General features: G+C 31.9%; 1 protein-coding gene across 3 annotated transcripts in view; it reads right to left on the reverse strand.

Annotated features, from left to right (window-relative positions):
• Window positions 1–27201, reverse strand: part of LOC146527134 (uncharacterized) — a 49435-nt gene that overhangs the window by 5175 nt on the left and 17059 nt on the right. For 2 of the 3 annotated variants that reach the window (XM_085205937.1, XM_085205940.1), the window contains exons 3-10: window positions 25104–25276; window positions 23544–23607; window positions 20262–20458; window positions 19108–19239; window positions 16154–16321; window positions 2364–2604; window positions 556–1524; window positions 152–466 (exon numbers count right to left, since the gene is read on the reverse strand). In XM_085205937.1, the coding sequence (XP_085062063.1) occupies window positions 152–466; window positions 556–1524; window positions 2364–2604; window positions 16154–16321; window positions 19108–19239; window positions 20262–20458; window positions 23544–23607; window positions 25104–25276 (2259 nt within the window). The remainder of the gene's footprint in view (window positions 1–151; window positions 467–555; window positions 1525–2363; window positions 2605–16153; window positions 16322–19107; window positions 19240–20261; window positions 20459–23543; window positions 23608–25103; window positions 25277–27201) is intronic. The other variant, XM_085205938.1, reaches the window with a different exon arrangement.

A 27201-nucleotide genomic window follows, 5' to 3' on the forward strand; every position in this document is an offset into this window, starting at 1 on the left:
TTAAAAATAACAATAAAAAAACGACTATTAGTAAAATTGAAAAGATCATGCATAAAACATTCCAACAATGTTAAATGTAAAAAAAATCGTACCATTTAAGCCAAAATGTAAAAATAAATGTTAGAAACAATTAAAAACATCGACTTAGCACCTGTAATCACCTCAACGGGCAGTGAGCTTCGGCGCGGCAACAGCTGAACGCGTTCTTGCACGGTGTTGGTCTTGGAGAACCACTGCTGGCACGAGACCAGGGGGCCCTGCTTCCTACGCGCGCCGTTCACGCTATGCCGCGCGACGGCGTGCGCCACTAGACCCCGGAGCTCGCCACTGGCCAGCGCAGCACCGGGCGCGGGCGCGGAGCCCCGCCGCCTGCCCCAGCACTCCCGTCCGGTCAGAGTGCGACGCACTATTTTAGGTATCACGTGCGGTGACAACTCGCGTACCTTCTTTTCCTTAGGCGGTGCTGCTGCAATTTTCATGTTAAATATAGTTTTCTATAATATTCAACAAATGTACATAAGTATGAACAATGTTCTTAATTAATTAAGAACTTACCAAGTGCTAAAACGTCAGCCGGCATAGATTTCCTGCGTTGTAGGAGTTGACCGGTGCATTGTAGTTGTACAGCTGACAAATTGTCGCGTAACTGACTTCCAAACACAGCCTGATCTCTCTGAGCGTTAAGCTTCATCAACATAAAATCATCCATATTGAGAAAAGCAGAATATTCAGTTACGTCTACAGAAGCGTTATCGTATTCAGTCTTTCGGTCTTTTTTAAACAGATCGTGAATAGCCTTTTCAGTTTCGAAAGGCAATGTAAAGTCAGCTTTGCCAGTGCCTGGGTATATTGTGTCTTCATTGCTAGTATACCTAGGGCGGCAGAGGAGAGCGTGCGTCCGGGCGATAGACTCTAACGGTGGGAACGTTTGTTGTCGGATCAATTTCCACGTGCCACTTTCCTTAAGGACAGTATTGAGCCGTGTTGCTTGAATTGGGGTTGTAATCGAAGCTATTGTTGAATCCGGCAGAAGTTTTTCAGTGCTTAGAATCCTCTCCGCATCATCCTCTAATTCACATTGACCGCCAAGTTGAGAGTGGATAGAATGTTCACTGCCCATTAATGTGGCGATTCCTCTACCGTGTAATTCGCCTAAGAGAGAACTACGTCCTCTCTCTTTATATTTAAATTTAGTGTCTTGAAAAACATTAAGTGGCACAGAGAATCGGCGCAATTGTTCTTTAAAACCTAAAGGTTTTGTAGGGTTTAGGGAACTCCTTCGCAACGGCAGTAATGGCTCTGAGCTGTCCGATATATTCGTCCCAGAACAAGTTTCATTTTCATCATAAATAATATCTGCGTCAGATATCTCAGTTTTAGTTTCTTCTGCCAGCTCTTGAGCAACGAGCATTTCCCATTTGCTTTGATTATACAACAGGTTCTCTAACATTTGTGTGGAGAGATCATTTTGTAGAAATCTATGCCATTCAGAGATGAGAGGCGCAGCTACGAACTTGAAGAACCCTGCACAGAGATGAATACACTTTAAATAAATTATTATGTAGTACTTTGGAAAAATATATAAAAGAAATGAAAAACATTAAAATCCTAAATTAGAAGAAAAAGAATGACAATCATAGGAAACACTATATGTATAAATTTAAATACCGCTAAATATTTTTATCTCTATATATAATAAAATAGTAAAAATATTTTGTCTGTACATTTAGTATTTTTGACTGAAATACATAGAGGGACACTTAAAAAGAATAGTAGAAATCACGCTGATCTCCGAAAGTACTGAACCGATTTACTTAAAACTTTCACCAATTGCTTTGTTTTAACTCAACTTAACATCTAAAGTTTGTTTCATCAAAATCGGTTCATTAAAAAAAAGTTATCGGCATTTGAACTCAAGGCATGAGTTTACCTGCAAATATGTAGCAATCCGTATTTATACTTATACTTATAATAAATCTGTATTTGTTTGTGATAAATCTGTATTTTTAACTGGCTTTCAAAACAAGGAGAAGGTTCTCAATTAAATATTTTCGATTCGATATTCGATTCATTTATACGATTAATTATTTTGGATTCGATTTCGATACTGGATTATTCGATTAATTTTGGGTATGTTTTGTAAAATGAAATCATTAAAGTTATTTTACAAACAATATTATAAACCCTTACACAAATTAATAATTTACCATTTAAGGCTGTTACTGAACGAGTAAATGAAATTATTCATAAAGTCAATTCTTTTTATTATATGAATAATCATGTAGTTAAAGCGGGCGAAGCCGCGGGCGGGCCGCTTGTATACAAATAAATTAAAATTTGATATAATTAAGTGCTGTCTGTACCTGTTTGTATCTTCGGTATGGATGTCGTGTGACGGTCGCATAGCGCGGTCACGGGCAGATTGAGTCTCCGCTCGTAGTCGCCTTGACGAAAGAATTCTTCACACACCTTCAAGCTCCATTTTCTACTAATCTCCCAAGGCCGACATGGATTCGATATGTCCGCACATTTCAGAGCGATTTGTAGCACTAAATGGCGATGTTCACTTTTTCTCATGTCCAACGTATTTGTGTCCAGATGGGCCTGTTAAAGAAAAATGTGTTTCTTTTTATTTTGAATTTTATTATTTTAAGAGGAACATGCACCGCAAATTACTATACCGAGGTCTGTCAATTAAAAAAAACGAGTAGAGCGTTGGGTATCTGGAAATCTTCTTTATGCACGAACCAAAACTCGTTTTCGTCGAAAATGTGTGTGACAAAAAACAGAAGCAACGTATCAGTCTCAAATTTCTCGTTAAATTGAAAAAAAAAAATCGACTAAGTGCTATAAATTGTTGCAAGAGGCCTGTGGGGACAATTCTCTACCTCGTGTACGTGTTTTTGAGTGGTGTAAGCGCTACAGTGACGGCCGAGAGAGCACGGCCAGGTCACCCTGTCACTGTTTCAACTTCGGAAACAGTGACCAAAAGCAACCAAATTGTGCATGCAGATTGCCGAATGAGCATCCGGATGATTGCCGAGGCTGTTAACAGCGATAAACAAACGGTTAGAAAAATTTTACACGAGTAATTACACATGACAAAAGTCTGTGCGAAGTTAGTGGCTAAAAACGTGCTATCCGTGAAGCGGTGTTTGGCCGATAAAGTCACTCCAGTGCTCGAACACGCGCCGTATTCGCCAGATTTGGCATCATGCTACTCTTTTGTGTCCGAAGACAAAATCTGCTTAGAAAGGGATTCGATTGGAATCGATGGAAGCGGTAAAGCAAAAAACGATAGAGCTCTTAAAAACCTCATCGAAGACTTCCAGCACCGCTTTGATCAATAGAAAAAACGTTTGGAAAGGTGTGTGGCTAGGGGCGGGGAGTATAATGAAGAGGAGAATTCGAGTACAATATTTTTTATATTAAAACTCTTTAATTATTCGTTTATTTAATAGCCAGACCTCGAAAATATTTATTGCCTAAGTTAAAATAATGATAACTAGTAATTATTAGTAATTTTTACATGATTAAGCAGATTTACTTGTTCTGTACAAAATATTGAATAATTTGTAGAGAACAGTTTTATAATTCAGATACTTCTCACTAACAGGTTTTCAATTGTAAACTTATATATTTTAACATTAGCCTATAGGCTTGCAAAAAATTAAAAGTGGGTCAGCACATTCATCCATGAATATTTTCAATTAGTGTGTTTATTTTTCATTAGTGTAACCAAACATTTTTATACATTATAAGACATTTTATATTTAATTAAATATAACACTATAAATTCTATGCCTATGTATATATCAAAATTTATCATGCCAGATTCGTGCGATTTCGCTTAGATTTAATGCCTAAGAAACTAGAGTAAAAAATATGTTTTTATTGTATACATAGCCCACTTTCTCAATTTAGAAGTGCTCAGAGTGTGAGTACCGAATGGTAAACATCTCGCACACAATTTTTGGGTTTTATCTGATAAAATAAATAATAGATGGCGCGAGCCAGAAATGAAAATTATATAATCATGTCGAGGGAGTTACCGACAGGACCTCGTTGTTAAAAAGAATTAGTTTATGGCTTATGACTAAGAGCCTTTATATGCCAATTGTAATCAGCGTTCCCAGATTTTTTCACGGTGAAAAGCGGGACATAAAAATAAAATAATCAGGATTTAATTTATAATTTATCCATTTTTAGGGTTCCTTTTAAGGAAAAAAGGAACGTTTATAAGATCACCTTATTGTCCGTCTGTCTGTCTGTCGGTCTGTATGTATGTCTGTCAAGAACGTTTATCTCAGGAAAACTTGGAGATATCGAGTTGAAACACAAATTATATACTCAGATCTGATTCCCCATGCAGTCTTAAAAAACATTTCTATATTTACTTAGAAAAAAAGATATAGCCGTTAATATAACAACAAAAATGTATTTCGACACTATAAACGGAATCAAAATTAATAGGGTACTTCTGGTTAACCTATATAATGAAATTTGGCAGCTAGCATCTGCAGGTAGTACTTGTTCAGGAAAAAATCTGAAAACTATACATCTGTGGGGGGAAAGATTTGATATTAAAGCCGCTAGTTCGAGACCTGAAAGTCTTGTACGGAATCCTCGACGGGCGAGCCCAACTAGCGCTTGTCCGGTTTTTTTGAGTTTTGAATAAAGCTGAGAATGGTGACAGATATCAATATAAAATGTTTTTTAAATAGAAAAACGTCAATTTGTAACGTCACTAAATGATATTGTTTTGATTTACGATATGTAACTTACATATATGTATAATGTGTAGGGGTATTGCACAAGTCTTATTATATTCTTTATAAACACGCTATATCAGCGCCCTGAATTTATTCGCTACAAATGCAATTGTGAAATGATTTTCCACTATTGTTTTGTAGTGTATAAATAAACAAATATAATATATAATAAATGAATTCAATATTAAGTCTTGTATTATTAACATCGCCCTAATATCATAGCCCACATTGGTGACCCCGACGTGATCATAACAAATGGAAGGTAGTTAAGTATTCAGAATGATTATAGGTAACTTACAAGTAGGTATAGTTATTTGTATTTCTATGAGATTATGAAGTAATAAAAAAAAGTAATAGTACGTGGAACAACCCGTGAAAAGCAGAAGAAAGGCTGTCCCGATCGGGACTTTCCAGTTTTAGGCTAAAAATCGGGACGTCCATTTCCAACTACTTTTACCCCATATGGTATGGTTCGAAGGTTTAGTGATTTCAGATATTGGGCAATTTTCTCTAAGTATCATATTTCGGCTAGAAACGGGCGCAAGAAAATTTATCATGCGGTATTTTTAATCGACTCTTAGAGCCAGTTTCACCGCTTATGAACAAAGTTTTATATAATAGTTATCTGATAATTAACGCTATCTCACAGACAGAGGTTCGTCATATTTTTTTCTGTTCCACCATCAAACGACCGTATTAGCCATTTATATTTCCATTTTACTATAACAAAGTGAGGTCTGAGAGTCCGCATCGGAATTTCAAAATGTAATTGTTGACCAAATAACACTGCCTGTTCCGATGTCAATTAACAAGCTACTATTTGGTGGGGAAAGAGGTAAACTAAGAAGTAAAGTACATGCCGGGGCCTGTCAGACCGCACGTCGGTACTTAAAGGTTAAGACTACTTTAACACCTGAACATCGTTATATCGTATACTTTAAATGTCATATTAACGCGCTTTATAATTAATATTATAATAGTAGTAATACTAGTGGGCCCGGATGCGGCTACTATTCAAATATTTATTAAATATATTTATGAAATTATTTTCAGTTTTCAATAAAGAGATGCGTTAAGCAAGCTCATTTTGGGTGACGTTTTCTAACAACAATTTTTGCAAATCTTTGTTTGCAACGACGGTTGTTATTAACATGGCGGAATAATTTGCATGTCAAATTAATAAGTATTTTGATATATTGGTATATATCGATAATATTACAAATATGAAAAAAAAAGTATCCTATGTTCATCCCGAGACCCTCAAGTATATCTATATGAGTATTTTATCACTAATAAATTAGCGGTTTGGCCCTGATTGCGTAAAAGACAGACAGACAGACAGAGTTATTTTCGAATTTATAATATAGGTATGGATAGTGTAGATAATAGATAGCTATTATTCCTCGCCGCCCGTTGACATTCGCGAGTCCTACCACGCACGACGCGACGACTTACACACACCTACGCACTTTCTCGTATTTTAAAACTATGATGGCATCTAAAACATCAATTTTAATGATACGATTTGATTTTTTAATTTTGTTTTTTTTTTATATATCCCATATGAAAAAAAAATTAGCTTCACGATGTATCCCGCAGCACAGCAGGGTAGGCAAAGGGAGCCTAGTGTAATTAAACACTCCATAGTAAAGCTTATCCCTTAATATATTTAATTTTAAAATTTTTTAATTATATAAAAAAAAATAAAAAAAAAAAATTTTTTCTAAAAAAACTAGATATATTTAAAAACGATTAACATTTCATTTCAAATTAATTATTTAAAATAATTATTCAACATTAAATTTTTTAAATAATTAACTCTACAGTACAATACACAAGATACAGTAATTTAAATTTACTTTTTAATTAATTTATTTTCAAATTTATTTCAAATTTCTTTATCAACACTATTTTACTATAAATAATTATATTATTTCTAAAAAATACTTTAACATCCCCCAATATTAATTTTTTTTTTATTAAATATAACTTATTAATTTTCCCCTTCAAATTAATTATTTATCATAATATCTTTTCAATGTAAATTCTCGAGTGGAGATCGAACCCATAACCGTGCGTTACAGTCACACCCTTGTGCCGCTGCGCCACGACGGCCATAGGATAAAATTATAAATATATTTTAAAAGTTTATTAATAAAATCAACTGAGTCTTATAAATATGTACGTCGTCGAGGTTCCGTATTTAAAAATGCCCATGGCCCACATAAGATACATTACTGATTCTCCCTTCTTAGTTCATTCTAGCGTTACGAGGTCACCGCACTAGACTATGTGCTATTTTGATGAAAAGTCCGAGTGATTTAATACATCTAATTATTGTAATTAAATCCTCCGTTACGCGATTACTAAACGTTTAAGAATGAGAAATTTACTTCATTTTGCCTTTGACTTTTCAATGCGAAATTAAAATATTGTACGTAATTATTATTATTGCATAATAAAACAATTTAATCTATTTCCTAAGTTAGAATCCTAAAATAAATAATAAAAATCAATGTTACATCAGAAATAGTTTGATTTTTTTAAGTAATAGTTTTTACTAACGCTGTATTCTGCGTATAGTAGAGCGAGCCTAGTGTTAAGACACTCCGTTCTCTTCTTCCTGCCGAATTTTGGAGCTGAAAATGTAAAATATTTCATTTCCTAGAAAGAAGAAATCAAAATGTAAAATATTTCATTTCCTAGAGTAGAATGTAACACACGATTGGCCTTTTTTACCATACGGTAATATAACGGCGACTTTCATTGTATTGTACTGTATATTTTCAAGAATGTATTCAATACATACGTATTGAATACATTTTTAAATACAACGACGACGAACGACTTGAGGAAACCGTTTCAAGGAATATTGATTATTGCTTCGTTTAGGTCGTTTCACTGTTGTGAAATCTTATATAGAGATGGCATATTATAAGCTATTTATTTCTGTGTTCAAGAGATTATAATAATCAACGATAATAGTTCAGGAGTTCTAGTCAGTCTATTAACAATATTTCCTGATTAACAGTATTTTAAAGTGCGTGTTGGCTACAATTTTTTTTCAAGTAGAGGACGTTCCAGGTTAATATTATAACTGAAGAGTCAGTTGTTTCTCATAATTAGTTTCTGATAATCCCTTGGTCCAACGACTTTGTTCATAATTGAATAGAAAAAAACTTCAGTTTAAAGAAATATTATATTCTTAATATACTTATATTTAACGTGGAAACTTTCGGGTTTGTTGAGCCCCTGTAAAATCTTTGGTTTTGTCTGTGGCATTACGATCAGAAGTAATAAGTGGTACAATTTGTGATCGGAAGTAGTAATTGATATAAGGATTTTCTTTGAAAAAAGAAGAAATGCCATCATGGTGCAATTGATAACTTTATTGCCAAAAATGCATTGTATGTACATAATATAGTGTCTATGGGATTACATTTGAACTAAATATGTTCTAATTTTACATTTTGAATAATCTTAAAGTACCATCTAGATATAATAAAAGAGACAAAAAGATTATAACGCTAAGATTATAATAATCGTTTAATTGATTTAGTTTAAAAAAATATTTTCAGGCAATAATAGCAGCACATTTCTACTTACCCTGTTTGTGTTCGATACAAATATATTTCTGTATCTTTTAATTTTTTATTTGTTTGTACACAACTCACACAGAGTCTTGTCGCGCTCTACCTTTATTGTTAAAATTGTTGGGCATTGGTCATTCTGTGAAAGTTACCGCCTATAAAGCCTAAAAATGCCATACTGAGACGATAGTCGAGGTATATAATAATTATGATATAGTCTCACGTCTTTTTCTTTGCACTGAAAATGTATTATAATATATTACTATTTTATTTGTTTCATGTAAGCATAAATATTAATTTTCATTATCAATGTCCGAGATTACTTCGTTCTATTAAAAGCTCAAGAAGCAATTTGTGATGTTTCCAATTTCCAATAAATTTAAACGATGCCAAGTCCTAATTTTACTGATTGGAAGCGTTACATCTTCTATCCATTATTTTATTATATAATAAAACAGTAAAAATATTTTGTCTGTACATAAATGTAATTTACTTAAAACCGATTTACTTAAAACTTTCACCAATTGTTTTGTTTTATCTCCACTTAACATCAAAATTTTGTTTCATCAAAATCGTTTCATTAAAATAAAGTTATCGGTATTTGAATGAACTCAATGCATGAGTTTGCCTGCAAATATAAAGCAATCCATATGTATACTTATATTTACAATAAATCCGTATTTTTAATCGAATTTCAAAACAAGGAGGAGGTTCTCAATTAAATATTTTCGATTCGATATTCGATTACTTATTTTTGATTTGAAACCCTTACCAATATCAATAATTTACCATTTAAGGCTGTTTCTGAACGAGTAAATTAAATTATTCATTGACATGTTGATGTCTATCATAGTGGCGTAGCTAGGGTATTTGCTGCCTGGTGCGGCTTAGGACTTGATGCCCTTTAAAATGGTCTAAAAAAAAAACATATTCAAAGTGTACTCTCATGTAGATCAAACGTCAGACACTAAAATGTGACATTGGCTACCTTAAAAAAATTAACCCCACTCCCCCTAGCTACGCCACTGGTCTATCAAATGTGTTGACATTGACTGTCAGTCAATTCTGTTTATTAAATGAATTATCATGTAGTTCACGCGAGCGAAGCCGTGGGCGGGCCGCTAGTTAATAAATATAATGACATCTGACTTCACTATACATATATTGCTTAACTGTGGACGATTAGTTTTGCCGTTAGAGGCGAATGCGACATGCGTCGGAGTTGCGAAACTTGTTGCGAAACGTGCGTTATCTATAGACCATATCCTAACCAAGCATGTGTGAATGAATTGCTCACGATCTGACATACTCTGTAAGAGGTGTGCGTATTGTACTAAGTGTATAATTGTCTCTTTAATTGTGAAGTTATACTGGTACACGATGAAGTTATTTAAATTTAATTTATTCTGTAATTGTCGAAATATCTTTTACTAAAATTAAATAAAATTGGTACAGTACAAATATTCGGTCACAGTTGGAATGTAAACTTTAAATATTATAATATTTTATATGAAAGAAAACAAGTGAAAATGCTTGCGTATTTATAATCTCTTTATCCTCTCAGCCTTGGAAATATTAGTCCTTGCTGTGTGATATTTATAGAAATTCGTTCACACTTACACGTGCTCAAGAGACGGTGAAGAGCATATTGTTAAAATAAAGTTCTTTGTGTTTGTCCCTTTTGTTAAATTCTATATAATATTTATTAAAATATGCACAATGTGCTTTATTATGTTGAAAAATATTTTGCGTATTTCAAATACGCAAATCTATAACTATCTACACATATACTACGGCTGCTCTGTCTCGATACGAATATTGTTTTTTGAATATATTATAAGTATATAATAATATAACTTCCAGCTATTATTATATTTACATGTATATATTACGAGATAAGGCAAACGCTTATAATTTGCTTAGGGAAGGAGAGTGAAAGCGCTTTAAAGCGCATTTAAGGAGATGATTAAAATCTACAATTAGATTTCAAGTCTCAGGTGCTGCTTCGAGCTCTTCTCCCTGCCACGTGGCCCAGTATTCACACGATGAAATAATAGGATCCATGGAATAGTAGTTTCTGAATACTTTTTCAACTTTTTGAGGCTCTATTTTTATTGCACATGTCGCTTATGCGTACGTAATATAATTTCTCCAGACCTGTCATTTCATATTTCACCATAAAATCCCATCACGCTGAATACCAATTATTTCTCGTCAGCTCTTAGTCACTGGTAGTAAGATGATGGTCGATGGTGATCTTAAGTGATCCTCACAACAACACAAATATTTTTATTTTATTATGACGATTGATGTAATTACCTTGGCTTGTGCAAGTATAGAATTTTAATTTTGACATGTCCTCCTTTTGTACGCCGTGAAACACTTGGAATATGTATAATGTCTCTGCATTGCGTATTGCCTTGGCTTTGCAAACTTTCTAAGTATTGTCGCGAGAATACCGAGCAGGAACTGCACAACATCCGTAACTTTGTCATCGTAGATATAAGCTACTTGTCAATTTAAGTTTACCCACTTATATGATAGCTACATTACGGAACATATGTATATGGTAGTTTTCGAAGCAATGCAAACAAACTTTAAACCAAACCAAAAGAAATATATTATATATATAAATGTATATTAATATTTCTTTTAAGACTCAGAAACTTAAGGGACCGTAGATCAGAGTTTATTTTTTTAAAATTTCAACTACTATATCTACAAGCGTTCCTGAGATAAAAACTCTTGACAGACAGACAGACAGACAAGAAATTAAAAAATATATATTTTGCTTTCTATTATTATCATATTTAAGTGTTCCTCTATCCATTCCGGTCAAAAATACTAAATGTACAGACAAAATATTTTAGTGTTTTATTATATATAGAGATAGAGATGTGATAGATGATAGAAACGTGCACATGATTTATGTTGTATCCGTATCATTAGGGTCCGTCCCCTTTACAGTTCCCTTACCCCTTAAACATGAAGCATGGACTTACAAGTAGTCGTTTGATTATTATTTATAGTATAGTTTTCTTTGATATTAGTAAAATTTTAACTATTGTAATCTAGTAGAGTACATTTTAGAACAAGTGTTCCTTTAAATTATAATGTCTTGAAATACGGAGACGCAAGCGAAAACATCTTCGTTGTGTATTCAAGTCAGGATCATACGCTAAAATACGGTCAGCGGGGAGCAAACAACTCTTTTTAGGGCGCCGCGCCGCTACGTAATACTATGAGAGAGGCTGACTTCATACGAACGAGAAAATATTAATAAAATAATAAAGTAAAATTAGAAGTTAGAATAATCTTATAATAATAAGATTGTCAAGTATAGGTAGAATAATATATGAATTTATTAATTATGCTGCTATATTCATTGGCTGGTTGGTTTCTAGAGATATTTTCATTGTTCATTTGTTCATTTGTTTAATTATGATAACTAGTTTAGAAGTTACGAGGGAACAGATGAACATGTATACAGGTCAAAATCATAACCATAAACTTTTTGCGTAGTCGGGTAAAAAATGAGTACCAAACCCACAACCCATAGCAAGACACAAAAATTGTTTTCAACAGCTTTATCGGTGGCATCAGGAAGATCTTATATGGATTCGTAATTGAATATGACTTATGGTAATTTTTATTAAACAATTTCGGTATAAGGCAAGCTTAGTAATAAATTTGTGGGTTCTCCTATAGTAATGTTCTTATAAAGTATAAATGCTGATTTTATATTAATTAATTTAAAATTTCTAGGAACACTAATATAACAGAAAAATATATTGATTGGTTCTTTTATGCATCGAAAGACAGTCGTGGCGAGGGGCACAAGCGTGTGACTTTACACGAGACAGGTCGTGGGTTCGATTTGCAATCGAGGAAATCAATTATTTATTATTTTCACTTACCTAACTCTGGTCACGAAGCAGCAAAGAGCGGCGGTGAGTACCGTCACTTCAAATAAGAAATAATCTCTGCAGAATTCAACGAAAAGTAGGAAGAGGAAGTGTCTTAATGGGAACGAATTGTCTTAACACTACTACTGTTATCTTGTAGCTAAAAAAAGATAATTTATGTAATTTTTGATCATATTACAAAAGAAAATATAATTTATCATAATCATGTCGGTATGATATAAAATTATTGTACACTTTCATCTGAAATCGCCTTATGGGAACAGCTGCTCCATTGTAATCGCACTCTCATTTACAAATCTGCCATCTACCTAAATGTATTCCATACTAGTGAACACGTGGATTGTTAATAGTTTTAACATTATTTTCATAATTTTACACTTATAAGCTATATTACACATTCGCGCTATTTTTCGGTTCGGTTGTGAATTCGATCTCCACTCGAAGGAAATTATATTTAAAAGTTAGCGTTTAAGTGATGAATTGCAAATCTAATATTTGGGTAGAAAACGGAGAATGAAGTGTTTGCTTTCTTTGTATATAAATGGACGCAGTATAGCATGGGTCATAAATCTACTCTAATAAATAAATCGTCTGTAGAAAAAAAAAACACATTAGAAGTCATTATAGTTGTCAGTCAATTCTGTTTATTAAATGAATAATCATGTAGTTCGGGCAGGCGAAGCCGCTAGTATTAAATAAACTTTTTAAAATTACTTCAAATTTATACTCAACTGTACTGTTCAAAGGAAAGATAATAGGATAATGCTGCGTCGAGAAGTTATTAGAAGTAGTCGCAGGTAATTTATATTTTCATTGATAAATGTAGGTCACACAAATTAAATATATAATTTCACTAATGACATATAAAAAATCTCTTATTATTATCATTTTTAGCATCACGCTTCCTTCAGGGGAAACCTACTGTTAAGTAAGACACATTGTTGCCATTAAAATACTTCCAATCACCACCTTCCGCCGAATTCTGGAGTGCCTGTCTCGTTACCAGAGCGAGGAAATGAAAATATTAAATTTTTCATTTCCTCGAGTGGGAATCAAACGCACAAGTTCTCTAACCTATCTTGTGCTCCTGCGCCACGACTGGCCTCAATAAAAATTACTTATAATATTAAAAATGTAGGTAGTACATTTTAATAAATTGTATTGTATTGATTGAATAATTGCATTGAAGCATATTAATATATGCTTCAATGGTATCATTTGATATATAATTTGATATCAAGACCTTATAAATATTAATAAATAGCCTCTAGGCGGCGCATGAATATGAAATACTAAGGTTTTAGTTGAAGTTGCCTCTAGCAATATAATTGTAGAATCCATGAACTATATCGTGATATAGTTTTGGCATTGAGTGTATATAACATAATATAGTATATTACTTCATTGCACTTTGTTATGGTGCATTTAAATGTTGCAGCCCAAGTGATAAGTGCAGGTTGTATATTTAATTTTACGTTTTTACCAGCCATTATATATAATATCGACTCTACATATATATATAGACATAATGATACTTGACCCATTTTTCTTCTTATACAATACATACTTTAAATAACGTTATATAATAGGTGAAATGTAACATAAATAATTATTATAATATAGTTATTATAATATTTGTAGTAAGATTACTTTTATCTATTATAAAATTTAAATATAAAAAATCCGAAATGCATTATGATCGATTAAAATTACTTAATATGTAACAAATTAAACTTATCAATGAAATTATTTAAAATCACGGGAAAATACAAACAGTTCTGCCACTCAACACGCAATGCCTCCAGAATTAGGCAGAAAGTGGGAACGAAGTGTTTTAACACTAGGCTCCCTCTGCCTACCTTGCTGTGTGCGAGATACAGCGTGAAGCAGATTAAATATATTTTTTTAAAGAAAAAACAAAAAAGTTTTCAATTTGTTAGACTTGTTAAAAATATCCGTTCACAGTATTGAATGTTAAACTATCAAGTTTCAATAATAACTTAGAATAATTAAATAACTCTAACTAATGGTTCACTTGACACTCAAGTGAAGTATAAGCTCATAAAGTGGACTAGAATATTTTCTGATAAATAAATCTGATAAAGAATCTTTTATTATAAATTCATCTATTATAATTATAAAATTGTATTTGCAGTTTTATTGAATTCATTGATGATAATAAAATCTTTGATAAACTTTTTTTCCCAGGTTCACGCTGTATCCCGCATGTAACATTGTAGGCAGAGGGAATCTTAGTGTTACGCCTCAATTTGCTTCGACACCAGAACGAAGAAATGAAAATTTAAAATTTTTCCTCTCGTATTTTATTTCCTTTTTAAATATTTCCTCGAGTGGGAATCGAACGTAGAACCTGTCGCGTTGCCACTGCGCTGGCCTTTTAAACTTACGTGGTGAATTAATTGAGTTGAATCTTTATCCGTTCCAAGACTTAAAGAAGGTGGTCATTAATAATTATAGACTAAAACTAAAATGAAGCCGCTTAAAAGCGACAAGCCTTAGAAGTTCTAAATTTTAGTTTATCACAAATGTACATTTTTATGTTCTTCGGCGTATAAATACACAAACAGGCACGTATTCCAACCAAACCATCTATTGTAGAAATGGTGGAGGGCAAGCCGGAAGATTAGCATTTGCTGTTAGTTGTTCGCGGAAGGTTAGCATTTGCTGTTAGTATATAAAAGTTAAAAATTATTTTTCCTCTCCTTTTCTAAAATAACCAGAACTTAAACATCTGAACGGATCGGATTTCTTAATTTTATTAATTTGGATCTTTTTAAGAAAATTGCACGGATGAAAGATCAGAGAAAAAGTATGAAATTTGGAAGTTTATAAGAAACTTGAAACACCTTTAAAACAGTGAACTTCAAAATTGTTTAATTAAATAAACAAAATAATAAATTACTTACATTGCCATATCATTGACAATATATAGGTATAAAAAAACATTTCGACGAATTGAGAAACTCCTTTTTTTTGAAAGTCAATTTATAAAATATAAACATAAAATTTTGTGTAAAGTGACACATACGTTGCTAGGGCAACGCGTTTTTTACGCGTCAACGGGTTTTGTAGTCGAAATAATTGCATCATCTACGTACCTATATTCGACTAAGCTACGTCTATCTTAAAAGGTAATATTTTACTACCAAAAAGCAAAAAGATAATACTAAAATAGTACTCCCAGTACGGATATTTTACCTATCCAGAATTTTGAACTAAGTTGATCGGGCGAATTGGAATATGTTATATTTTTCAGTTCTATCGGTTTTTTATTTGAATTTAATCGTATCTACTAAAAGAGTTGGGGGGCCAGTCATGGTTTAGGAGCAGAAGCGTTTGTCATAATGTCATCTATGTCTAATAAAGTTCATCATAATTTTTACTATCAGCTTATAGATATAGTGCGAGCTGATAACGAAAATTTAGTACTATAACATACTAATATATAGACGATTATAATTATATGACAATCACACATTGTTTCTACTTTTTTGGACAAAAAAATTCAAATGATGAAAAAACTGTGATGTTTCTAGTGTATCACAGCTTTTTACCTATACATATTAATTTGTAAAAGGATAAGTGTAAAATTGTGAATTTGTTGCGAAAAAGTATGGATTTTGAGCAAAAACCACCATAATGACAGCTAACAGCATTATATGACAGCTAACAGCATTAAGTGCATTACTTTAAGTAAAGTTATATTAAATAAAGTTATGTTTCAAGCACATCCTAAAGATTCTAGGTCCTATGTGAAAAGTACAGAATAGCAAGATGCCTAAGAACAACATAAATTAATTAATTTATTCGTAAGCTACTAGTAGAGATGACTTTTATTTCTTACCTTAAATTGTGTTAAAAACTCTTGTTGCCTAGTAATGTCCGTAGCCAGGATGAGAGAGCTGATTTGCTTTTCAATTAGAGGGCTAATGTCATAGCCTTCGAATAGGCGACTTTCAATGATGCAGCTCACGGCCGAGCGCCAATGATGATTTTCCAGTACAGATGTATTCTAAGTAAAAATAATAATATTTTCTGAATGACGATGAAACTGAAATATACTCACATTACAATTATATAAATTGAGTAAAAATATTAGGTAACTCTACTGTTGTCGACTGTTGACAAAAACGAAACATCTTCCCGCTTTTTCTCGCTTAGGTACAGGGAGTTAAGACATTCCGTTCCCCACTTTCCACACAATTTTCGAGGTTGCTTGTTGAGTGGCAGCACTCAACGCTGCACTTTGTTTACAAGAGCAAGGAAATGGAAATAACTTAATTATAAATCTTTCCCCGAATCGGGATTCAATCCAAATCTACCGTGTTTACACTCAGATAGACTCCACTGCGCCACAACAGCCTCTCATAGTTGACTATAATTATAAACATTTAAGAAAATCTATTATTTAAAAAAATACTTTTGAAGTCGTTTCTTTTGGAAAAAGGTAATGTTGAAAGCACAAATTGGGATTCACATCGGTTGGTTATTCTTATTTAAATAAAATTTTCTTAAATTGGCGATATCGTGGCGCAGGGGCACTAAATGTGACTGTGAACGCGACAGGTTGTGAGTTCGATTCCCACTCGAGAAAGTAAAATATTTTCTATTTGAATTTTCTTCATTATGGTGACGAGGCAAAGTGCGATGTTGGGTTCCCCCACTCAACACGCAATGCCGAAATGCGATGTCTTCCAATGAGGCTGTAGGCGTGTTCAAAGAGTATTTTTTTAATGCGAAGCCTCGCTATAAGCTTTTAAAAGCTTACACGTACGCCCCATACTCTAAACCAAATTTATTGGTGTTGCATTTCTAAATTTCTATACAGAATGGGTTTATTATAACAAAGGGAATTATTTCGATAATGGTTAATATGGACGTAGTGTAGGCTCGGCGTAACGGACTACGATATTAAACTATAAAAATATTATCTGACTGCAATTGGTCATTATGTGGGTGTAATAATTTAACGTTCTATATAAAATTCAAGTTATATTATTAATAGACGATAGCTTGAAACAACTTAACAAAATTAATTTTTAACAAAAAAGAAAAACCGACTTCTAACAACGAACTAAAAAGTGAAAAATAATTATATAAAGATTTTATAATTTTGAAGTCGGTGCCAAGTAAAACAAACAGGCTTAGTAATTAGATATTGTAGTAAAGGTGTTGTAGCATTAGTTTGACACCGACTTCAAAATTACAAAATCTTTATATAATTATTTTTCACTTTTTAGTTCGTTGTTAAAAGTCGGTTTTTCTTTTTTGTTAAAAATTAATTTATTTTACGATTTTTAGTTATGGGTAGATCTTAAAATGATGCTTCTTGAACGAGTGGTGATGGTGGTGGTAGTGGTTGGGATTGTTCTTAGTAAAACTTCATTTAATTAGCTATTATTTTTGTGCAAAGTTACATTTTGGTATATTGACAAGAACATACATAAAAAGTATTTGGGTGAATTTGGAATCTCCCTTTTTTGAAGTTGGTTGAAAATGAGAACATTCTCTTTTTTGAGATTGGTTGTAAAGAAATGCAACGATCAGGAATCTCACCTCTGACATCAATTTAAAAAGTTTTTGCTTGTAACTATTACAGTATAAATTTTTTACCAAGAAAAAACAAACTTTCTCAATTTTCACCGGATTCCATAATCGGAACCTAACCAAACTTTCACCAAATTATCCTTGAAGTGTATCCTTTCAAATAAAAAAAGAATCATCAAAATCGGTCAGCGCGACTTTGAGTTTTTCGGCTATTTGTCGCGCACATACATATGTGATTTTCTCATAGATATCATTGTCAGACATGGACAAATAAAAAAAATAATTTCAAAATCGGTTCACCCAGTCAAAAGTTATGAGGTAACAAACATAAAAAAAAAAAAAAAATACAGTCGAATTGATAACCTCCTTTTCTTACAGAAGTCGGTTAAAAATAGTCTTTTTCCTTTATAGTCAAATCTTATACGAAAGAGTTTTTTTAATTAAGGTAGTTTTGTTTCCCTAAGAAATTAACAGGAACAATATTTGTCGTTGTCAACTATTATAAAAAATTTAGCGTAATCGTAATAATTACATTGTTAAAGGGTAAGTTTTGTTTTTTTTTATATATTTGTAAACTATAAAGAACTAAACCTAACGCCATAATACAAAGAACAGAACAGAAGAACTAAACAGGTCTATCTATGGTGAATGTAATACTTCATTATTATAATTAATACAAACGTCACACATCTAATAAAGCTAGCTAGTCTTCGATCCATTATACACTAGATAAAGGATTGCATACAAATACGACTCAAAAATATGGCACCAGTCAGTATATTATTACACACAGACTTACGACATAAGATCATTTCAATAAAATCCAACTTTATGACATTGCATTAAGGCTTAGTTTCGTACAGCGCGAATAAGAACACGTGCTCGTTATTTTTTTGCCGTTTTTTAGACTGTAGTCCTTCATCTAGGGTTAATTGATCGAAGGGTATAGTGAACTAAACAACGGTCTACGCTGGTCATTTCAAATTATCCGTAATTGCAGAACGTCGTTCACATGATTTAAAGTCGTTTTCTTAAATAGGAAATATTGAATGTTGAAATACAATAAAGAAGTTGAAAAATGAGTCTAACATATCATATTTATGAATAAAAGTTCACTAAACAATTAAGGAATATTTCAAGATAATTAATTAATAATAAAATTCTAATGATTATATTATTTACGAGTATATTAGTATTAAAAATTGACAAATAGAGTTAAACAATAAATTACTTAAGGTAAACGATACATACCTCGTAAAGTGCTGCTAGATGGTTAGAGGTCGCGATCAAGAATGGCTGGTTGACGCCAGGGTGATCCAGGTCATGTGCGATGGCGGCCAGCAGTGACGCCATAACTTCAACTGGCTCCAAGAAATCGCGAATCTAAACGAGTTTAACACCATAAGTAAAAAGCGTAGAGTATTTGGAAATTCTTAATTGGACTACCTTCTCATACTCATAAGTGCTTAAAGCAAAGACTTGAATATAAACTAGCGGCTACATTATAAACTAGCGGCTCAGGGACGATTTCACCCGCTTGAAGTAAATGAATATTTATTTAATAACATTCATAGATTTATCCACCCCCTCTGACAAAAGATAATTATCTTTTATTAATATGTATAATTATTATCTAAAACTATTTCCCTCTTCTATAATCTTGTGCAATAGGTATATCAGCAAATAAGTCGTATTTACAAGCCATACAAAGTTATAAAGAACTTTTATTAAAACGTCGACTATCATATTTTTCTGTAGGATATAAAATATTTTTTGGGTAAAAATTTTAAGAATTTTCACACATCTTAAATGTACAATTTGAAGCTTTCCGTTTTTACCTTTTGTCGTACGGAACCCTAAAAAATTTGCATAATGGTTTAAATATTTAGGAGAGATTTTATTATAAATTAATAAGCTATGATTATAGTGCAACAGTGCAACCACTGAAATTTTAATGTTTTCATAAATTACATTATTTGTTAATATTTCAGTAAAAAAATTTTCAGTGTCATTCAATTTGAAAATGTATTGTGATATTGGAATGGATATTACTACGAAACAATACACTCACTTTAAAAGCGGATAGCTTGGTCAACAGTGAAGTACAAACAGGCAAACAGACAGACAAATAAAAAAAAATCCATACAATTTGGGATTAAAATAGATGCCGTAGAGGTGCAGGGGCACAAGCATGTGCAGTGCTTGTGGGTTTCATTCCCACTTAAGAAATGAAAACACCATATGAAACATAATATTTTATTATTTTAATACAAACATAGCTGTAAAACAATTTTAATACAAAAAAATAAGCTTAACAAGTAGATAAGTATGACGGTAGATGATATTATTATATATACTAATATGGTTATAGTGGTATTCTAAATATATGAAAAGCAAACGCTCACCTTCTTTTGTTGCAAGAAGCAGTGCATAGCCTGAGTGACATCGGCCGCGTGGATTGTGTTATGGTAAGGGTTGTTGCTCCGGTAGCCTTGCTCGATTAAGGTGATCAGTTTGAAAACTTTCAATATGTCCAATTTGAAATACGTTATCAGCCCATAGACGTGAAAAAGATGAATACACAACACTGGCAAACATCGACCTGTACAGAACATGTATAATCATTAAATTAGGTAATATGTTAATTAAAAATTTAATATTTATATATAAGAACATAAAAAACATATTTCTAAATATATAAAATATTTATTCTGATTTCGTAAAATCCAAAAGTAACTCCTCTAACATATACATAATTATTAAAAATGTATAGTAATGATAGAATTTATTAACGCTTTTATATTGTTTTTTACTTTAATTTAAAGAAGAATATTTAATTTAAAAATTTTATTACGAACTGGACAATTTGTCAATGCGATATTTGCAAAAAGAAAGTGAAGAAAATTGTTTGCATTATAAAAAAAATTTTTAAGATAAAAAAGTAAGTAAATCTTTTAAAGTCAATATAGGTAGTCTAAAATAAAACGCATTCATGAAATTGAAACGTCGAAATCCCTCACAACTTCGTTTTGTCTGTTATTCACGGTTGCAACGGTTGCCATGACTTCAGTTGTGCTAAATCTAACGTGGGAATAGCCAGTAAGCTTAGATATTAAACTCACTTGACTATAGCATATTTATATATTATAATAAAGAACAATAATTATAGTAGAATTTATTAAATTATATACATTTTATCAAACTTAATAGGCATAATGTGTTTTATATTTTGTGTTTCATTTTCTTATTATTATTGGTTCTTTACTCTCATATCTGATATGAAAACGTATTTATTATTTTGACCAATGTTAAATAGTACTTGTATAGTTATGAGGAGTACGAAATTTGGGATACTTCTTGTTTTATATGTAGAAGTGCAGAACGCTAATATTTTTCAATATTAATGCTTATTAAGTACATCAACTCAATAAATAGAACATTAAACATACTACCATGCATTTGACAATATAAATATGCATTATCTATCTATACTAATAAAGTGGAAGAGTTTGTTTGTTTGTTTGTTTGTTTGAACGCTAAGATCTGTGGATCTAGTGGTCCGATTTACTTTGTTTTTGTTTTGTATGAAAGCTGCATTCTTCAGAAGTGCTATATATATAACATTACATTACACATATACACTAGTATATTTTAAAGTACTTTCTAATTTGACATGCAATTTATTCTGCCATGTTAATAACAACCGTCGAGTCGCTACGCGACCGTTACCGCGACATTTTGATATTCATCCTTATGAAAATAAATGTAATAGTCACTTCTAGCATTTTATCTAGATGTATTTATAGTTTACTGTATAACATTCTAAAAAATAATTAAGGAGATGTCACTGATTAGAAATGACCTAGCCTTCGGGCGGCATAATACGAGTATGACCGACGCGAAAATATTCTTATAGTTCAAGCAGGCGTAGCCGCGTCCGGGTCCACTAGTTGTATTTATAAACTGACATACGCGATGCAACGATCAGTACACGAGATACAGTGAAGCTGAAAAAAAATGTAGTTTAATAATTCTAGACTTCATTGTTTTTGTGAAACCTGTAATTAACAAACGACTAAATTATACTAATATTTAGTAGTTTCTTTTTTCCAAATTAATATTTAAAATTTGTTTTCATTGGCAATATTTATTTGCACAAATTTATGCTTTAAACATAGTAGGATTTTCCTTCTTGTTCAATGACCCTGTTTGGAAAGGAAAAGCCGTATAACCTTAACAAGGTTTTTTACCAATGACATCCATTATAAATAAGAGACTAAAAAGTTAAATAACATCTCCTTTGAAATTTTCAAATACTTAGAGATAACAATCAAAGGTTTTGCTTTTTAAAGTGATCCTATAACAGTTGAAATGTTTTTATTTTAAAGTGAAAAATTATGTTTGTATATTAAATATATTTACGAAAATGGGTCAAGTGCAAGGAGTCGCTTTGGCCCATCGGAATTGTTTTTTTTTTAAATATTTTTAAATGTATTTTTTATAACAATTTATATTTAAAAATGTAAAATTGGTTGATTGTTTGTATAATAAAATCATATATTAAACCACGATTGGGTCGCTTGTAAGGCATATTTACAAACGTATTATAATTTTTAAAGACATTTATCAATAATATGCCAATAAAGAAAGTAATCGATTTCACTAAGGCGAGTGTATTCTACATTAGTACTCATTTAATATCTGCGCCAATTTAGTTCAATTAATTATCAGTAAGTGGTCTTAATTAGGCCTCCCACTGGTCTTAATCATTTATTACATATTAGGAAAGGACATAGGCACTAAATAGGATAGAGGACGCATTGCGAACGTAAGGGAGAACTGAAATTAGGTAATAATCTTCTTTGTAATACGAGCAACTAGAACCGCACCAACGGCCCAGCAGCGGGTGCAGATGTGTAATGCAGTGTTTTTTTTTTAAATTAAAAAAGTTGACAATTTGTTTCAAATATTTCATAATGAAGTACACTATTGAAATGCAATAAAATCCTACGTCTAAATTGTTGAGGTATCTTAATAAATTTCTTTAGGTATGGGTTTGAAGAAATATTTTACCCTATATGCTGTTCCCGTATAAAGAGCGCTGACGCTTTTAACCTGTATAATATAGCAAGCAGTTTATAATGGACATTAATTATATTTTACATGATCCTACTAGAATTAGTGAGGAGTCTCGCGACGAGACTAAAAAACTTGACTAGTCAAATGTAATACAATTCTTTAGAACACAATACTGATTGTGCCTAAAAAAATTATAGCAAAAATAAGTAACAGAAAAATAATAATAGCAAATGGAATAAAAGAAATATATATTTTAAGTATATTATATTTTTCCTTTGTATCACAGATTTGAAGAATTAATAGATTAAACGATTGTATTATAATATCGACTATTTTCAATGTACAGTAATAATCTGATGTAGACATCGATTTTCTAAGCTACCGCAAATTGCATTGACCACGTTTCTAAAGTGCCTACTTAATACTAAGTATAGTAAATATTCTAGAAAATTAATAAATACCTACCTCGTAAATATCTAACTTAAACATAATTATAATGAATGACCAATTGAAACTTTAACCATACATTTTGGAATTTATCATAAAATAATATTATTCTAAAAAGATGATATTTTTTAAAAAAATATATAGAATTAAACAAACATTACCCCCGGAGACGGTTTCTAGGGTGAAGGCATTGAACCTCCACGTCACAGACTGTCGCAAGATGCACTGCAAAGAAGCATAAAGTTATTTATAATGTATTACTAAAATTAACACAAAATTCAAAGCTGTACATAAATGCGCTCTAAAATATCGCACAGCTATTTCGCTAATATTTAAAATAAATTATGTTAGAAAATCATACAAAATATACAAGTATAACATTACAACTTAGAAATAAAAAATAAATAATTTAGGTCTTTACTCTATCTAAATGAAATAATTATAATATAAGAATAGTTAAACTTAATTTAAAAGTTTGAAAATGTTATTCTATCAGTCACATACATTTTTTTTAGATATAACTAAAATTGATAATTAAAATTGATGTGATCAATTGATTGAATGGTTCCATGAACGCTAGCATCGGCAAAGCTGTTATCATGTTTCGACTTTTTATTGTTATGAAAATAAGCTAAGAGCCATTTACATTGTTCAAAAATTTTGGCTTAGTATGTGTAAACAAATAAATCACTGATTTTATGGGCATTACTTTAATTTAAGGAAATGCGACTTAAATAAAGATTATTTACAGATATAATTAATAAATTAAATTTCAATACTGTTTACTAAACTCTTCATTTATTTTTATTTGGCTTTTGAAATCTTCGCGATTTCACATAGGTTGTGGGTGTAGTCCTATACTTGTCATAATCATGTTTGTTTTCGTTACAGTGAAAATAATACATCCAGATGTTATATATGCTATTCAGCCAGGATATACTCATGTATAACATTATTAATTTAAATCTGGTTAAAACTCGTTGGTTAGAATTATTAAGAGATTCATCAATGGAATTAATCATAACTAGAGAAAGAAGTCTGGGTAGGTTAGGATACTCTAGGTAGGGGTTTAGTTAAATTGTTTATAGTACGAACGTCGTATAATTATTTTTATTTATTATTACTCAATATTTTTTACATACTATATTACTTCTGCTGTTATGAATAATATAAGAATAAAGTTACCATTTTGCCTAATATATGTACTATATATTAGGCAAGATGGTCGTCATTATAAGTATATTATGTATGTCTGATCATTATATATAATATATACTTAATTACTTTGGCAACTTCATAAATGTTATGAATATTTTTATATTAATAAAATATGTATTATTATTTCTATTTAAATGTCCTCCGTTCGGGAGCCAATATCATCGACATCATATGCGCATACGCATACCATAGGCAGCGTACGCGAATGGCCGGTGAATATTAACAAAATCTATTTAAATTTAAGTCAAGTATCGAAGTGTATTTGTGTTGTGAAGGATATATTGACCGTGACGGTACTGTTACGTTTTCCTTTTTGTCTTAAGAAGTAATGCCCATATTTCGACAAGGCTGTAAAAAACAAAGAATAATCGCACGACATGGTTATTTCGCAACGTAACGCGCGACGCTAAATAAATTCGGTTTGCAATGTTAAATGAGGCTTAACGACTTACGTTAACAAATATATACGAGCGGCATTATGCGTCAGTCAGTAGTCCACTTGCCTGCACTTGTCCAAGTTGCAGGTCATCCAGGAGTGCGGCTTCCGTACTCAGCGATCTGGTTAGGAGGCGCTTTTTACGTCGTTTGTGCATCGTCAGGAACCGGCCCGTGAAGAACTTGGATTTTGGTACAATTTCAGTCACCGCTTGGGTGACCACTATCGTCACCTCTTGAACTGGGGAATAAAAAACATCAAATAAGTTTCAGTTTTGTTAGAATTTAATTTAGTAATATATTTTTTTTGTTCTTTTTTTAAATATTATTATTGTGAGGTTTCTTTAAAAGGCCTATACATTATGGCTGTGTGATGAGACATTATGATGTCACAATAAGCGATTCAATGATGTTACAATATGATAAAATTTATCAGAGTTAACGCTTTCAATCGATAGTATAAGCTTTGGTCACAAATGGCTCCGCCTGAAATATATTGTGTACCAACAATTCACAGTACGTAAGCAATGTTTTGTATTTTTAAATCAAGGTTGTCAAAATGTACAAGTACTAAGCGACCAGAAGCAGAAATGGCTAAGAACTAATGCGAAACAAGGCAATATTTGAATGACAGAAGACGTTTTCTTCTACGTAAGTGTTAAAAATCTAAGAAAATCGATTATAAATACCTGAACGTCACATTGGTATGTAACGTGCCACTCATATACGATAACTAAATTGCGTAATCGCTCCAGCAATACTTAAACCTCGGTTTAGATTGCACGCGTCACTCCACAAGTCCAGAGGGAAACGTCGTATGATAAACGAGTATCTTATGAGACGTATCCGTATACTTATGAGGCAACTATTTCTAAACTTAAAAATATTATATCTTTCTTTTTACAATATTTTTTTTATTGTGTAACATTAGCGGCCTCCACGCGGTTTCATCCTCTTGAAATATACGATATACAATAAAAAAAATCTAACTTGACTTTTTTGAAAAGTAGAAAGTTGGTTTCATAATAGTATGCACACGAACGTTGCGTAACTGCACATATCGCCTACTGAAACTTTACTATTCGTAAAAATATTTTCATGAGTTCGAAGTTCGAAAAAGAAAAGTAAAAATAAAGGAGACGAGGTAGTTTTAAGAAATTACGAATTATGCTTTCCAATATCTAAGGCATCAAGATATTTCAAGCCTCATTTTCAACAAACTCTACCTTTCGAGACCCTGAACAACTTTGAATATTTAAATTTTGCCGATGTGATGCGATTTGTAATGGCTGTTTGAAAATTTGTATTAATTTACATTATACAAACTTTTCTTACTCTACATGTCATACAGACATGATATGCAGACTAAATTTTACATACAGAGAAATTAATAAGTAATTTTGGTTACTATAAAAAAACGGGTCAAGCGCGAGTCGGACTCATTCACCGAGGTTTCCGCACTAATTTCAGAAATGTAGGTCGGGAGTCGGGTAAACGGGAATTATAACTTATAAAAGTTTATAAACTTTAAATAAACTAAATATATGTTTGTAATCATTCTTTTCTATGAATTACCTATAAATTTTAACTTTTCCAATTTTTTATTTACATTGTAAGTGCTCACTTCGTGCCAAATTTGATAGATGTACGTCCACGGGGAATACTAAATAGGTTGTAATCACGCGGCAAATTTCAGACTAAATGCAATAAAAACTCGTATTTTTTTACTGCGTCGACTTAGCAGCTTAATATTTTCTGAGCTTCAACAGTCTGTGGACCTGAATATTTGATAATAATTTGAGTTTGATATATACACAATCTCGAGATAAATGGTCTCGGCAGACGGACGCCAAAGTGATGATTCTATTTTTTCCGAACGAACATTTTTTTCTCATTCGTCGTGGTGCGTCATGGGTGCTGGTCCTTGTCATCTTATTTTTAAATCTATGAACTGCTGTCTTAATTGTGACAATTAAAATGGTTTTGAAACAAATATTTTTAGCAGAAAACAGCAACCGCTGAATCTTCCTTACTCAATTAGTTTTTACATGTCTAAGGTTGTCTGTTATTGATTGAATTGAGCATTGTAACCTGGAGCTTTCATGCTAACTTTGATCTCACGTCAAAACTATCAATAGCTCCAACTTATATAGTTGCCGGCGATGA

This window comes from Heliconius melpomene, chromosome 21 (genome assembly GCF_056956725.1).
Source record: "Heliconius melpomene rosina isolate 202511_hmr_F chromosome 21, ASM5695672v1, whole genome shotgun sequence".
Taxonomy (NCBI): domain Eukaryota; kingdom Metazoa; phylum Arthropoda; class Insecta; order Lepidoptera; family Nymphalidae; genus Heliconius; species Heliconius melpomene.